The following is a 17,656-nucleotide window of genomic DNA, read 5'->3' as shown; positions in this document are numbered from 1 at the left end:
GCTGTCTTTGTAAGATACTAGGGAAAATGGTTAATGCCAGACTGCTCTGGTATTTAGAAAGCAACAATCTTCCCTCCAATACACAATGTGGGTTCCGTAGACATCGCTCAACTTTAGACCATTTGGTTTGTTTAGAAACTTGTATAAAAGATGCATTTCTGAAGCAAGAAACCTTGTTTCATTTTTTTTTTTTTTTGACATGGAAAAAGCTTATGACACAGCCATGGAGACATGGAGATATGGCATATTAATACAGCTCTGTAACCTGTGTCTTAAAGGACACCTTCCTGTATTTATTAAAAACTTTCTTTCCAGGGAAATTTTCCAAGTCAGAGTGAGAAATATGCTATATCGATCATATCATCAAGAACAGGATGTTCCCCAAGGCTCTGCCTTAAGTGTGACAGTTTTCACTGTTAAAATTAACTCAATCACAGAACAGCTTCCTCCCACTGTAGACAATGCCCTATATGTTGATGACTTCACGATTTACTGCCACTACTGTAACATGAGAGTAATTGAAAGACAACTTCAGCAAGCAATTGATCATGTTGCTCTGTGGACTCTTAGTAAGGTTTAGGTTTTCAACAGAAAAAAGTGTCTGTGTACACTTCTGTTGAATACACACTCTTCATCTAGATCCTGAATTAAGAATTGGATGCACTATTATTCCAGTAGCTACAGAAGCCAAGTTCTTGGGACTGATCTTTGACAGTAAACTTGCATTTCTAGCACACATCGTCAACTAAGAGAAAAGTGCAAGAAAACATTGAACCTTCTTCGCACTATCCTCTTAATGAGTGGATTGCTGATCACGCTTCATTGCTTCATCTTTATCATGCACTTATACGTCCAAAGCTGGATTATGTGTGTCTCAAGTCTATGGTCCTGCAACAGTGAGTAACCTGCAATGGTTGGATCCATCACAAGTTACTCCATCCATTCATCATCAGGGTATACTGATAGCTACTGGTGCCTTTCGCACATCACCAACTCAGTCTTTATGTTGAAGCAAATGAACCAGCTCTATCACTTCGACGGAAACAGTTGTTCTTTGATTATGCCCTAAAGATAGTCTCTCTCAGATCATCCTACATGGACTAGTCTCTTTTCTCTGCACTGGGAAGCTCAATACCACACACTTCAAACTGCCATACATCCTTTTGGTATGCATGTTAAAGAGACTCTGCACGCTCTTGGTAAAAATGTTGACAACATTGCCTACACTAAACTTAACAGTATCCTTACATGGCAGTTTGCACACCATCCTGCAACCTCTCACTTTGTCAGCTACAGAAATCTGATACTCCATCTGTCTACCTCCAATTGTTTAATGCACACAGAGCAGCACACTGATTTCTTGCCTATCTATACTGATGGTTCAAGAACTAATACTTTTGTTGACTGTGCTGCTGTGTTTCCTGACATTATCTCCAACCAGATCCCACCTGATTGCAGTAATTATACAGCAGAGGTTCAGTGTGCTGGATTCCTGGCACATTGGAATTAAGGGAAATGAGGCTGCAGATGCAGCTGCTAAATCAGCTCAAACGTTCTTCATATACTGTTTGACAGTACCATATACAGACTACAGACAGTTTATATGATCAAAGCTAATTGATCAATGGCAGTCATCATGGTAGGAAGCATTAACAATTTATATGACATCAAACCTGAAATTAAGCATTGGCATTCTAGTCAATGCATAAAGCGAAGAGAGGAAGTTGTTCTCGCTAGGCTCCTCATAGGTAACAGTCATATTACACATTCTAGTTTATTGAGAGCTAATGACCCTCTCAAGTGTGAAAAGTGCAATACATATCTCACTATTTATCATATACTGGGAGTGAGGAATTGCACAAGAGTGGAATGAAATTTTTGCCTTCCTGGCCAGACTCAGGCAGATGCTGACAGACTCGGGCAGATTGCCCGATGTTTTTAATTTTTTACAAAGAATTAATTTATACAAATACATTTGACTGTAATTTTGTTTATATGTAGATACTGTATTGCTTCACTTAACTTTTATATGTATATATTACAAAATATGTAATGTTTTGTTATGTATATGTGCATGAGTTGAGAAACTAATGTATATATTATTCATTAATTTAATTTCTGACCAATCATGTATTTCTGTAGCCTTGTTGTAATTTTGTTAATATGTAAATGCCACACTGCTAACCTTAATTTTTATGCATACATATTGTATAATAATTCCTCTTTAACTATATATTACTGTAATAACATTTGTTGTAATCTTATATGTAGATACTGCATTCCTTGGCTTGGTGTTGTATATGCATTTTGTTTATTAACTTGTATTGTTGTCTAATTACTGCCTTAAATGCTGCAGTAATTTTGTTTATATGTAGATACTGCATTGCCCAACTTAACTTTTGCGCATACATATTATTTACTATTTTTTTTATTATTATTTATATTATATTATATACATATTATTTACTACAGCAATACTAATTATGTATTGCTGTAGGACACCTTGTATATTTGTGTAACCTTCTTGTACTTTTGTTTATATGTAGATACCACATCGCCAAATTTTATTTTTATGCATGCATGTTGTATAATAATTCCTTTTTGCCTATTTATGTATGGCTGTAAAAACATTGTTATAATTTTAACTATATGTAAATACTGCATACCTTAGCTTGGTGTCTTGTACATACATTTTGTTTATTTAACTTGTATTATTGACAACTTTTGTACTACTGTAACCTTTAACCTTGTGTGTTGCTGTGCCTTCTGCAGCAATTCTGTTTCTATGTTGATGCTGCTTTGTGGAACCTAATTTTTGTACAGGCATATTGTTTACAATTTTCTTTAACTGCTTATGGATAGTTGTAAACTTAATATGGCACAGTATGACTTTTCGTAGTTTTTGTGCCAAAGAAACTATAAACCAAATCACTGTTGTCTGAAGGAATTTCTTCTCCTGTGTTTTCATTGTGGTAATGCTAATTAGGTCGATATAGTACTTTTCTAATTCTTCTGCCAGTTTCACTTTTATGCTGTTGATGTTTCTTATGTTGATAGTGGTCATCTTCAGTTCTCCAGATGCTGAGTTTATTTCAGCAGTTGACTTTTCATTCTTTGTTATGGTTGAAGTGTTAAAATATCCAAATTATGATAATTTTCAAATTTTTTACATATGGAGATTGAACATAAATTAACAAATTTTTTTGGAAACTAATATTAGTTCTTAATTTTTTGCTTCATAGAATGGCACGTCACTCAAAGTCTGCAACAAAAAGAAGAAAATCAAGTTTTAAATGTGGAAGGAAGACAAATGAAGGTTTAAATTTCAATCTGATTTCAGGTATTGTTCTAATGTTTCTAAATATCATACAGTGCACTTGTAATCATGTGCTTTTATTTCCCTTTATATTAGTTGAGCCCTCCCACTTCACCGAGGCAAACTTATACTACCAGTGGGTCATTTCAGGGTATTTTCTTGAGTATTTGGTGCTGGTGCTTTTGTTATAGTGTAGAATTGTGAGCATTCAAAAATAATTAAATGCTCAAGATTCCTAACTCGAGAACATGCTACATATATTTGCCTCTTAAATCTAAACCTGCATATCTAAGTTTGCATACCTGTCTTTGGGCTTTATTAATCGTCATTGCAAAGCAAACTCTTATTGGAAATTGTAACCATTTGTATGCAAATAGATAGTCTGAAGGAATGAGGAGTATCCGAGAAATTGTCTTCATTCCTCAATAATTTAACTCTGTCTATTTAGACTCTTACAGCAGGAGTCGAGTGACTTATTGAACTTGCTCTTCATCGTAGCATCTAACAATAGAATTTAATAATATTTTAAAAATGTAACAATATTTGGCCTATTACAGTATCTTACAATAGAATTTAACAATATCTGGCCATTATTTTGTGGCCAGATATTATTAAAATGCAGTATGGACTGTGGAGGGAGGTAAAAAAAAAGTAATCACTGCTCCATAATCTGGAGGTGTACATTGATGAAAATGCACATAAAACATCTTTCAAACATCCTCTATCTATTGGTGAAGAAATCATCAAAATCAATCAATTCGTTCTCGATTATAAGTAAATGCCGAAAATGGACTTTGCTTTCTATATAGATTAGCTGAACGCTTCACCGAGGTGAACTTAGGCTGCCAGTGGTTCACTTCAATGTATTTACTTCAGTATTTGGTTCTGATGCTTTTGTCATGGTGTAGAATTGTGAGCATTATAACACTTCTTTGTAAACAACATTTGAAGTTTCATCATCCTCGACAAAAATAATTAAATTCTCAAGACTGCTAACTCAAGAACATGCTACATATAACTGCCTGTGTCCAAAACAATGGGGAAAAAAATTACCTACTAAAATTATAATTGATAATAAATTATAATTTATTATAAATAATAATTAAAATATATATTAATATTAAAAATAAAAAAATATTATAAATAATGAAAACTACTAATAAACACTGACGAAATTTGATATTAATATAATGATAGTAATAATAACACAGGCCTGTGATGGATAAGTTGTCAGAGAGGTAATAATTGATTCTTATAGATTTTTAGGTGCTGAGATCAGAAAAAGTAGTAAAAATCACTCACCAATTTTACCCGATTTCTAATTTTATCGTTTTTATTAGTAGTATTTGGATTTAAATTCAATGCATTGGTATTTATTTTCATTCTCCTTTATATACAGCTAATTCGTTGTATAAGTGCTTTTTGAAATGCCTTTTTATGGCAAATAAAGAAATGTCCACGAAACTTCTCATTCTTAAGATATGAGAGGGGAGGGAAGAATGCAGATGAAAGTGCAAGTGGCTACTTTGAATCTGATTCACCAAGATAACGGATGGCTTTCCTGTTATCACAGACACATTTTCCTGTGTGATTCTTTAGTTGAACTTTAGTCGTTGACTACTAAGGTTATCATATTTCTGAAAGTTGGCATATTTTCTAAGTTAGTGTAAAGATTTAATTTAATGTGTTTGCGGATTTTTAATATTTTTACATAGTATCATGTAATAGTGTTAATGTCATTTATTAAAATTCATTTAACTGTGTTTTAAATGGTGTTTGTAATGGCTTCAAGAGGTTGCAAAAATTCACCTAATATTTTCTGCTACATGTGTGGGGAGTTAGTGGTAAAAAAGCAACAACAAAGAAACATTACAGATTTCATGAAAAAGTGTACTATGCATATTTTTGGATGAAACTTGGTGACTTAGATAAGCCATGGGTGCTGCATATAGTATGTTTCATTTGTGTAGAAGAATTTAGGTGGTCGAAGGGAGAACAAAAATCTTTCTTTTTTAGAATTCCCATGGTATGGCATGAACCCCACAACCATAATGATGATGATTGTTACTTCTGTTCTTTGAATGTTCGAGGTTTTAATGTGAAAAATAAAGACATTTCGTATTCTAATTTACCACCATCTGCAATATGCCCTGAAATACCCTTGCTAACATCTCCACAAATTTTAGGAGAACCACTCAGCAGAGATTCAAGCGAAGGCTGAAGATTTCAATGATGACAAATACAAAGATAGTGGACCACCTGAACTTTTTTTCATAGACCGATTTAATTGACTTGGTCAGAGATTTGGGTCTTCCTAAGGAATCTGCAGAACTGCTGGGCTCAAGACTAAACGATAAGAATTTGTTAGCCCCTGGCACTTCTTTGTCATGGTTTAGATATAGAGAGAGATTTAATTCCTCATTTTTCAGAGGAACTGATTTAGTTTACTGTAGCGATATTCCCGGACTGATAAGCAAATTCAACGTAAAAATGAAGTCATCAATTTGAGGTTGCTTATCGATTCCTCAAAAAGAAGCCTCAAAGCTATGCTTCTCCATAATTACAATAGGTATGTTCAGTACCAGTAGCACATTCCGAGCATTTGAAAGAATGATATGAAAATTTAGCCTTCATTCTCAGCAAACTTAAGTGCAATGATCATAGATGGACAACTTGTGGTGATCTTAGTCATATCTATAATTTTGGGACAACAAAGAGGATACACCATATACCTGTGCTTTTTATACTAGTGGGACAGCCGAGATTGAGAGCAACATTCAATCAAGAAGGAATGGACAGAAAGAGTCACATTAGAACCTGGAAGTAAAAATGTGTTACACAAAAGTTTGGGTACTTGGGAAAAAATCCTTTTATCCCTGCTTCACATAAAGTTGGGATTGATGAAGCAGTTTGTCAAGGCTTTTTTGAAAGAAGGAGAGTGTTTTAAGTACATCTGTGCAAAATTTCCTGGAATATCTACAGCAAAATTGAAAGAAGATATTTTTATCAGTTCGGACATCAGGAAACTTATGACGGATAAACTGTTTGAACAGATAATGTCATCTGTTGAAAAAGAAGCTTGAAAAGCTTTGAAAGAGGTGGTGACCAAATTTTTAGGAAATCACAAGGACCGCAACTATAAAATTGAAAGAAGATATTTTTATCAGTTCGGACATCAGGAAACTTATGACGGATAAACTGTTTGAACAGATAATGTCATCTGTTGAAAAAGAAGCTTGAAAAGCTTTGAAAGAGGTGGTGACCAAATTTTTAGGAAATCACAAGGACCCCAACTATAAAATGATTGTGGAAGATATGCTACTGAAATTCAAGGATTTAGGATGATCCATGAGCTTAAAAGTGCACTTTCTCAACTCTCATTTAGACTACTTTCCTGAGAATCTTGGAACTGTCAGGGAAGAGCAAGGAGAGCGATTCCACCAAGACATCAAGGAGATGGAAAGAAGGTATCAGGGATGGTGGAATGTCAAAATGATGGCAGACTATTGCTGGATGTTGCACAGAGATGACCCTGGAAAAGAATTTCACAGAAAAAGTTCAAAAAGAAGCTTTGAAAGAAAAAGACGAAATATAAAGTATGTACTAAAGATTAATCTTTAATTAAAAAAAAAAAATTTCCAATACTTTCCAAAAATGTTTACGGAAAATTTTCTCATCTTTCTTTTTTTTTACCCTCTTTTACCTTGCGGTGTTGACGGTTTTGTTAATCATTGGACCTCAAACCATTCACAGGATAAAGTTGTCAGTCCTACGCCCCAGTGTATCCTATGTCCTGTAGTGTTGAGTTCTCAAAGTTGGTTTGCCTGCATTGTGGGATGACAAACCCCAGGATAAACTGGGGGAAAAACCCTACTGTCCAAGCCTATGTCTAAGCTAACTTGGCTATGGCTGAGAAAGATCCTTCAGCTCCTGACGTCACTGACGGGAATCAAACCTAGGACACTCCTTCCCCAGGCATATGGTTGCGAAGCACACAGCCGCTATGCTAACTGCGCGGACTTGGAAAAATTTTAAATACTGTTATTTTACTTAATATAATGTGTTTTAAAGCTCTTTTACTGTAATATCGAGATCCATTTTTTGAAAAATCTTATGTGATAAAGAAAAATGGAAGAGATATTTTAAATCAGCAATCAAAAATAAATTAGAAACAGTTAATGGTTTCCAGACAACTTTCCATGACTTAAATTTTGCAGGCCTGTGTAATAATAAGAAGAATGATAATAACAAAATAACTTCGCAAATTAAAAAACTTCACCAGATATTGTTTAACTGCAGTGTAGTAAGATGAGTATTCACCGCACATACACCATGAATGGATGCTTCTGACTCAGAAGCTTCCATTGAGTTAGGTTTCTCGCCTCAGCAGGGCTAGCCCTGCTCAGGCGAGAAACCTAACTCAGATTCAATTAAGAAATCAAGCACTTTTGAATCCCTAGTATATTCCATTACATGTTGTCTCAGGTAGTTATGTCTTAGTAACTGCATAAAATCCATTTCCTTCCTCCCATGTGTCCGCTCTGCTTTCCAATCAATGTTACCATAGTTGAAATCTCCCCATAATAATTACCTGTCCTCCCATTGAATATTTGCGTATGCATACTATCTCCATGGCACTGATCAGCACAGTTCCCAGATTCTCAGGACAATAGTCTAAATGAGAGTTAAGAAAGTGCACTGTTAAGCTCATGGAGCATCTCCCACTTACCAGTATCCCTCGGCTGCTTCATTTGCTTCAATAGCACATCACGCCTCGACACACACACTATAATGTTTTGCATATTTTCACACATATTATGTACCTATTTTGTACAGTTCAGTCAGTATAAATGAACATGCATGGGTGGGCTGTGGAGGGAGGTAAAAAAATAAATAATGATCACTGCCTCATCATCAAAATCAGTCAATTCGTTCTCAATATATATATATATATATATATATTGTAAGAAAAAGCAGACCATTCCTTATTATTCCAAGAAACTTCAATAATTTCACTCTATTTATCATACACCTTGTTCCAGGAGTCGAGCAACTTATAGAACTTGCTCTTCAACGAAAGAACTTAATATCACAATATTATTATGGGCAACTCCAAAGAGTCCTTCAACTCATCGAGGGAGGTACCCTAAACATAATGTCAAGAACTATTCAGCATTCGCATGGTATCTATCATACTTTGCTTTGAACTCATTCACAGTCATGGCACCCACAACAGATGCTGGCTAATACTCTTGCTCAGTTTCCATTGATGACCCCTAGTTCTATCAGCCCACCAGACCTCTTCTGAAAAATTTCCTCTGAATTAATCTAGTAAAAATCCCTCAGTAATTTGATTGTCTCAATCATATCACCCTTTTTCCTCCTGTCAACCAATTTCTGTACCCCATAGATTGAACCTGTTCTCGTAAGGTTCATTCCATAGACCATTCTCATCTTGGTCACTCGCCTCTGGATCTTCTCTACCCCTCCTCCATATCAAGAAGAAACCCTGGTGTCCGGATCTGGGCTCAGTAGTCAAGATGGGTTCTTATCAAGGCTCGATAAAGAGGGACAATAACTTGCTTATCTCTGCTCATCAAAATATTCTTCAGTAACCAAGTGATCTGATGAGCTGATTTAACCACTTTTGTTATGTACTCCCTATACTTCAACTCTCTATCCACCAACACTCCCAAATCTCTGGGTTCGTCAATTTCCTGGAGAACAGTTCCACCAATGTAGTATACTGCTGCTAATGGTTTCACCTCAAAATGCATAACCTTACACTTTGCCATTCTTCTTAGCACCGTTCTGCCAATCTCTCCAAATCATCCCAAAATTTTGACATCATATGTTCGCTATTGTCTACCCAACTTTGCATCATTGGCAAATAAATGAACAGTTCCTCTCAGATCCTTTCCTATATCATTAATGAACAAATTAAATAGCAGTGATCCAAGAACAGAACCCTGTGCACACACTATCAACATCCAGCCCTTGCAGTTTTACATGCCATGGCACTGATCCAAGCAATCTCCTAAGCTTGGTATACTTACCAGCCTGGTAATTCCACATGTACTCTGTCTTAATTGAAAATTCCACACATTTAGCTACCTCCCAGATCAAGACCTTATGATCACTCTTTCACCAATTGGTGGCAACGTAGTCATATTCGTTATAGTCAAATTCTCAGATGCAATTAAGAGATCAAGCACTCTTGAATCCCTAGTATATTCCATTACATGCTGTCTCAGGTAGTTATCTCTTAGTAACTGCATAAAATCCATTTCCTTCCTCCCATGTATCCTCTCTGCCTTCTAATTAATGTTACCATAGTTGAAATAAAAAATGATGGTACGATATGACAAAATTTCATGTCGGCTGGGGCGTCGCCCGGTTAAACAAGGCATCCGTTGTTTTCGCCAGGGAACCAGGGCACACAGCGAAAAGTCAGCTACTGGAATAAATCTGAAAACAAATCCCAGCTCAACATCACCAGAGTTAAAGATCGGTACTATCAACATAAGAAGCCTGAATGGCAAAGAAATGGAGCTAGCTGAGGAATTAGATAAGTACCAGATCGACATAATAGGGGTGACTGAAACAAAAAAGACAAAAAATGGTGAGATCTTTCTGAGCAATAAATACAAAATGTTACATTCAGGCAATGACAATCAAGTGAAAGGAGTAGCCATAGTATTCAACACTAAATATGAGGCTAATCTTCTTGAATGGCAGTCAGTATCAAGTAGCGATGTGGGCAAATATCAGAATGGGGAACTGTACAATGAGACTTATTTGTGCCTATTGTTCCACAGGAGGTTCTACTAAGGTAGAAGTGGAGGAATTTTTTGAGGCTTTACAAAAAGCAGCTGACACAATGAAAAAGGAAAAGTTGGTCCTTGTTGGGGATCTAAATAGCAGAGTAGGAAATGATTGTGAGACATACCAAAATATTTTGGGAAAATTTGGAGAAAAGAGCAAAGCTAATAATAATGGCAAATATCTGTTGAATTTCTGCTCAGGACATGGACTGGTTATTACCAATACCATGTTCCAACATAAAAATGTGCACAAATTCACATGGAGAGAAGAGGCTAGGAATAAGAAAAGTCCCATTGACTATGATATTGTTGATAGTGATGTTTTCTCCCTGGTGCAGGACACCAGAGTGTACAGAGGATTTGAAATTGGAAGTGATCACTATTTAGTCTTGAGCAGGATAAAATTGGATTTCATATTGAAAAGAATAACATGTAAGAAAGTTTTAAAGCAAATAGAAGTTGAGCAGCTCTCAGATGTGAACTGTAGACTAAAATACACAAAGATTATTGAAGAAAAAATTAAAGAGTTTGAGAACAGGAATCAAACCTTGGAGATTCACTGGCAAACTCTGAAGGAAACATTGATTGATTCTGCCAGAGAGGCATGTGGTGAGGTTGTCTGCAAGGATAAAAAAATCAGAACTCCCTGGTGGACACAGGAAGTTAAAGAGACAGTGAAGGAAAAGAAGAAAGCATATCAAACATTCCTAGAATACAGAAACAAATGCAAGAATGCTAAACATTATGTGTAAAACTAGCTAAACAAAAGTCATGGGAGGACTTTGGCAAGATTATAGAAAATAAATATCAAGAAGGTGGCAAAATATTCTGGAGGTTGTTGAAGAAGCTGGAAATGGAGGAAAGAGTGCTGTAAAAGGAATTAGAGATGATAAAGGTGACATGAAAATGGGAGAAAAAGATATCCTTGAAGTATGGAGTAATTACTTTGATAAACTGCTAAATGAAACAAGCACTGATGACAGCACAGTGGTAAAAAACACTGACCATGCATGCAGTCAGGAATACATATCCATACTTGAAGTAGAAAAAGGTATCAAAGGTTTGAAATGTGGAAAAGCAGCAGGAGTAGATGATATTCTACCAGAAATGCTGAGGTATAGTGGTATAAGAGTGTTACAGTGGCTGCACTGCATAGTTCAGAAAGCTTGGACAGCGGGACGAATTCCTGATGATTGGAGTAGAGCTCTCATAGTACCCATATATCATCATCATTAAATTCGTGCCATGTACCCTCAAGGGGTGCACAGGATATGACAGTACTACATGAAAAAATTACATCATTACTAACTTTCTATCTACAATTTTCCTCCAAATCAATCTGTTACTTGTCAAGACTCCAACATTATCAGATCTTATATTTCTATCGTCTAAGGCACTTTGTACCGTATCAATCCACATATATCTTGGTGTTCCTCTTGGTCATTTTCCTGCCAACCTGGCAGAGAACACTTGTTTTGCTAATCTCTTCTCTCCCATTCTATTTAAGTGACATACCACCTAAGATTCGCTCTGCTAATGCATTCCTGGATGGTGACAATGTCAAGTTCTTTCCTAATATCCTCATTTTTAATATGATATTGCCATTCATGCCATCTGTTCACACCTTTAATCTTTCTCAGGACTCTCATATCTGCGGTCTCTAGTCTTTGGTCAAGTGTTTTACTTCTGACCCAGCTCTCAGATCCATAAGTTAAAACTGGTTTGAACACTGTCATGTATACAGCTAATTTAGCGTTCCGACTAATTTCTCTCTTATTCCATATGAATTTATTCAATTGACTTCCCATCATACCAGCTTTGCTGATTCTGTTGTCTATTTCTATATTTAATTTACCATCTTCAGTAAAAGTGCCTAAGTAGCTGAAATGTTTTACTTGTTCCACAGGTTCTCCATTCACAACACAGTTGACATTTTCAATGATTCTGCCTATTTTCATTGTCTTTGTCTTTTTATTGCTGACCTTCATACCATATCTATTACAACAGCTATTCAATTTAGTCAGAGAATCTTGCAGACTTGTAGCGGATTTATTTAGAAGTATAACATCGTCCGCATAAAGTAAATAGCTGACATTAACATCTCCAATTTTGATATCAGGTTTAATACCACTTTCCTTCATAATGTGATCCATATAGATAATGAATAATAGAGGGGATAATGTACATCCTTGTCTCACACCAGATTTAACATTAAACCATCTTCCTTTACTTCCTTCAATTCTAACTGCTGACTTACAACTCAAATAAAGACTAAGTATTGCTTGATATAATGCCCCATTCACACCATATAACTGCAGCGTATTGAATAGCTTCTCTCTTGGCACCTTGTTATATGCCTTTTCCAAATCGACAAAACTTAAATATAGATCTTTGTTATGTTCCCATGCTTTCTCGACTATTTGTCGTAAAGTGAAGATCTGATCCTGACAGCCTCTATTTGGCCTGAATCCAGCTTGTTCTTCACCAAGCTTTTCTTCCACAATTCTTCTCAACCGTTTCTCAAGTATACTTGCATAGATCTTTCCAGGAACACTCAGTAGGGAAATACCTCTGTAATTCTCACATTCAGTTTTATTTCCCTTTTTATATATGGGTACTATGAGAGCTCTACTCCAATCATCGGGAATTCGTCCCCGCTGTCCAGAGTTTCTGAACTATGCAGTGCAACCACTGTAAGACTTTTATACTACCATACTTCAGCATTTCTGGTCGAATATCATCTACTCCTGCTGCCTTTCCACATTTTAAGCCTTTAATGGCTTTTTCTACTTCAAGTATGGATATGTATTACTGACTGCATGGCTGGTCAGTGTTTTTTATCACTGTGCTGTCATCACTGCTTTTTTCATTCAGCAGTACCCATATATAAAAAGGGAAATAAAACTGAATATGAGAATTACAGAGGTATTTCCCTACTGAGTGTTCATGGCAAGATCTATGCAAGTATACTTGAGAAACGGTTGAGAAGAATTGTGGAAGAAAAGCTTGGTGAAGAAGAAGCTGGATTCAGGCAAAATAGAGGCTGTCACGATCAGATCTTCACTTTACAACAAATAGTCGAGAAATCATGGGAGTATAACAAACATCTCTATTTGAGTTTTGTCGATTTGGAAAAAGCATAATACAAGGTGCCAAGAGAGAAGCTGTTCAATACGCTACAGTTATATGGTGTCAATGGGGCATTATATCAACCAATACTTAGTCTTTATTTGAGTTGTAAGTCAGCAGTTAGAATTGAAGGAAGTACAGGAAGATGGTTTAATGTTATATCTGGTGTGAGATATGGATGTACATTTCCCCTCTGTTATTCATTATCTATATGGATCACATTATGAAGGAAAGTGGTATTAAAAATGATATCAAAATTGAAGATGTTAATGTTAGCTCTTTGCATTATGCGGATGATGTTATACTTCTAAATAAATCCGCTACAAGTCTGCAAGATTCTCTGACTAAATTGAATAGCTGTTGTAATAGATATGGTATGAAGGTCAGCAATAAAAAGACAATGAAAATAGGCAGAATCATTGAAAATGTCAGCTGTGTTGTGAATGGAGAACCTGTGGAACAAATAAAATATTTCAGTTACTTAGGCACGATTTTTACTGAAGATGGTAAATTAAATATAGAAATAGACAACAGAATCAGCAAAGCTGGTATGGTGAGAAGTCAATTGAATAAATTCATATGGAATAAGAGAGAAATTAGTCGAAACGCTAAATTAGCTGTATACATGACAGTGTTCAAACCAGTTTTAACTTATGGATCTGAGAGCTGGGTCAGAAGTAAAACACTTGACCAAAGACTAGAGACCGCAGATATGAGAGTCCTGAGAAAGATTAGAGGCGTGAACAGATGGCATGAATGGCAATATCATATTAAAAATGAGGATATTAGGAAAGAACTTGACATTGCCATCATCCAGGAATGCCTTAGCAGAGCTAATCTCAGGTGGTATGGTCGCCTAAACAGAATGGGCGAAGAAAGATTAGCAAAAGAAGTGTTCTCTGCCAGGTTGGCAGCAAAAGGACCCAGAGGAAGACCAAGATATAGGTGGATTGATACGGTACAAAGTGCCTTATTCGATAGAAATATAAGATCTGATGATGTTGGAGGCTTGACAAGTAACAGACTGATTTATAGGAAAATTGTAGATAGGCAGTTAGTAATGATGTAAATTTTTCATGTAGTACTATCATATCCTTTACACCCCTTGAGAGTACATGGCAGGAATTTGATGATGATGATGATAGTTGAAATCCCCCCATAATAATTACCTGTTCTCCCATTGAGTATTTGTCTATGCATACTATCTCCATTATCTATTCCATCACCTGGTCTATAGCAGCACCCAACTGTATATTTTGTTCTGCTGGCCTCAATCTTGCACCCAATAGATTCGGTTGTGCTGTTTTCACTATCTTCAGTTGAACGTCTATTCTCTTTGGCTGCAGTTCATCAGCTATCATCAATAACGCTCCTCCACCAATCTTTTCTTTGTCCTTCTTGAACACTATACCTTTTACATTCTATCCCACTTACTATATCATCTTCTGTTAGCCATGTCTCACTAATGCCAGTAACCAGTGGCCAGGAAGTACCAATCAAGACCCAAATTTCTTCCTCCTTGTTCCTAATACTCCTGTCATTAGTGTACATAAAGTGGGAAAAATCCCCTAGTCCCACTCCTATCTTGATGTCTTATACTAACTGTTCCATTCTGGTTTGTTATCCTTTGTACTAACCCAGGCATATTATAGACATTCTTACATTCAACTGCCTCGCTGATGTCTACATATTCACTCAACTGCTTTCCCCCCCCCCCCCCCCAAGCTGTAGTTTCTCTGATTCTGCACATCCACTTTCACTTCATTCGGCAACAAGTCTCCGAACACCAAATCCATTCAGATGCAAACCATCCTTGTATAAGTCCTTTCGCTTGTCAAACTCGCTGCACACATCGACAAACTCTACACCACTTCTTCTGCGCATAGTCATTTGCAATTATGGCCCTCCTTCTCAACTCTACTCTGTGGCAACAGACTCAATATCTTAACTCTCACTCTTTTCTTTTGCTACCCTTTAGTAATTCTTTCAAGTCCTCTCTCATAGCAAATTTTTCACGTTTTAAATCATTCGTTCTGGCGACTACAACCATTTCTTTCACCTTATGCTTCTGTGCTCTTATAATCTCGCTTACTGGGGGGGGGGTGGGGGGGGGGGGGGGTGGGGGGGGGGGGGGGTGGGGGGGGGGGGGGGTGGGGGGGGGGGGGGGTGGGGGGGGGGGGGGGTGGGGGGGGGGGGGGGTGGGGGGGGGGGGGGGTGGGGGGGGGGGGGGGTGGGGGGGGGGGGGGGTGGGGGGGGGGGGGGGTGGGGGGGGGGGGGGGTGGGGGGGGGGGGGGGTGGGGGGGGGGGGGGGTGGGGGGGGGGGGGGGTGGGGGGGGGGGGGGGTGGGGGGGGGGGGGGGTGGGGGGGGGGGGGGGTGGGGGGGGGGGGGGGTGGGGGGGGGGGGGGGTGGGGGGGGGGGGGGGTGGGGGGGGGGGGGGGTGGGGGGGGGGGGGGGTGGGGGGGGGGGGGGGTGGGGGGGGGGGGGGGTGGGGGGGGGGGGGGGTGGGGGGGGGGGGGGGTGGGGGGGGGGGGGGGTGGGGGGGGGGGGGGGTGGGGGGGGGGGGGGGTGGGGGGGGGGGGGGGTGGGGGGGGGTCAACTATGGTCGCATTGATTGGAGTGAGGAGAGGACACACGGGAGGAAGGAACTGGATTTTATGCGGTTATTAAGGGATAACTATCTGCGACAGCATGTAATGGAAAATACTAGGGGTCAGCGAGTGCTTGACCTAGTAATTACATCTGAGGATTTGGCTGTAACAAATATGACCACATTGCCACCAATCGGTGAGAGTGATCATAGGGTCTTAACTTGGGAGGTGGCTAAAGGTGCAGAATTTTCAATTAAGACAGGGTACATGTGGAATTATCGGTTCGGAAAGTATGACAAGCTTAGGAGTTTGATTGGTTCAGTGCCATGGCATGTACAACTGCAAGGACTAGAAGTTGATAGTGCATGGGAGGTAGTTAAGAAGTGCTTGCATGAAGCAATGGCTGACTGTATACCTAGAGTCCGAATAATAAATCAAGTAGGGGTTAAATGGATGAATAACACCATTAAGCTTGAGTTGCAAAAAAAGAAACAACTATGGAGGGAATTTAAGGAGAAGGGTGACCGGCAGGCACATGAACGGTATAAAGCGCAGGCCAGAAGGGTGACGAGTGTGGTAAGAAAAGCAAAAAAGGATTACGAAAGAACATTGGCCATGCAGGCTAAAGAGAATCCTAAGCAATTTTTTAGATATGTAGCAAGTAAAAGGAAAAATGTACATGGCAGATTGATTTTAAAGAATGCCGATGGTAGGGAGGTAACTGAATCAGTTGAGATAGTTGAGTTACTGAGTGAGCACTTTGCAAAAGTATATCATCCAGGTGGTGACATTGCAGAAACGAATAAACCAGTAGATTATACGGGAATTGTGGTTAATGAAGTGGAGGTGAGTAGTCTATTGCATAACCTCAATGTCAATACATCTGTGGGATTGGATGGTATACCAGCTCGTGTTGTACGAGAAGCAGCTAAAGAATTGTCAGTACCCTTGACCATTTTGTTTAATTTGAGTCTCGGGTCTGGGTTAGTCCCGAGCGGGTGGAAAGAGGGGAAAATAGTTCTACTGCATAAAGGTGGTTCCAAGACTGCTGTTGTAAATTACCGACCGATTAGCATATCAGGAATCATTGTCAAGGTCTTAGAGAAAATAGTCAAGACGAAAATACAAGATTGGATAGAAGAAAATGGGATACTGTATCGGGGACAGCATGGTTTTGTGAAGGGTAGGTCATGCCTCAGTAACTTGCTCACGTATTATAACACAGTGATGGCTGAACTGGATAAGGGTAATGGGTTTACGGTGATTCTACTGGACCTTGCCAAGGCCTTTGACAGGATTCCACATGGAATTCTAATCAGTAAATTGCAGTATATGGGAATGGACATAGGGTTGGTGAGATGGATAGGAGGGTGGTTGACGGAGAGATATCAGAGAGTGGTTTACTCGGGAGTAGAGTCCACAAGACGGCCTGTGACTAGTGGTGTGCCACAAGGATCTGTTCTTGGACCACTGCTGTTTAATTTGTTCATAAATGATATAGGAAATGATCTGAGAGGAACAGTTCATTTGTTTGCGGATGATGCGAAGTTGGGTAGGGCAATAGTGAATGCAGATGACGTCAAAATTTTGCAGGATGATTTGGATAGATTGGAGGTCTGGGCTAAGGAGAATGGATGTCAGTTTAATGTGGCAAAATGTAAGGTTATGCATTTTGGAGTGAAAAGATTGGCGGCAGTTTACTGCATTGGTGGAACCGTGCTCCAGGAAATCGATGAGGCACGAGATTTAGGAGTGTTGGTAGATAAGGAATTGAAATTTAGGGGACACATTGCAAAAG

The 17,656-nt window shown here is 38.5% G+C and overlaps 1 protein-coding gene across 1 annotated transcript in view; it reads left to right on the top strand.

Moving 5' to 3' along the window:
- Positions 1 to 17,656, top strand: part of LOC150104442 (uncharacterized) — a 242,607-nt gene that overhangs the window by 10,033 nt on the left and 214,918 nt on the right. Inside the window, exon 2 of the mRNA XM_090395648.1 lies at positions 3,243 to 3,340. Within this exon, the coding sequence (XP_090251774.1) occupies positions 3,244 to 3,340 (97 nt within the window). The 5' untranslated portion in view covers position 3,243. The remainder of the gene's footprint in view (positions 1 to 3,242; positions 3,341 to 17,656) is intronic.

Source organism: Typopeltis vanoorti, chromosome 7 (genome assembly GCF_054136105.1).
Source record: "Typopeltis vanoorti isolate ZY-2024b chromosome 7, IOZ_Tvanoo_1.0, whole genome shotgun sequence".
Taxonomy (NCBI): Eukaryota; Metazoa; Arthropoda; class Arachnida; order Uropygi; family Thelyphonidae; genus Typopeltis; species Typopeltis vanoorti.
The sequence above is the reverse complement of the archived record's forward strand: the minus strand, read 5'-3'. Positions and strand labels throughout refer to the sequence as shown.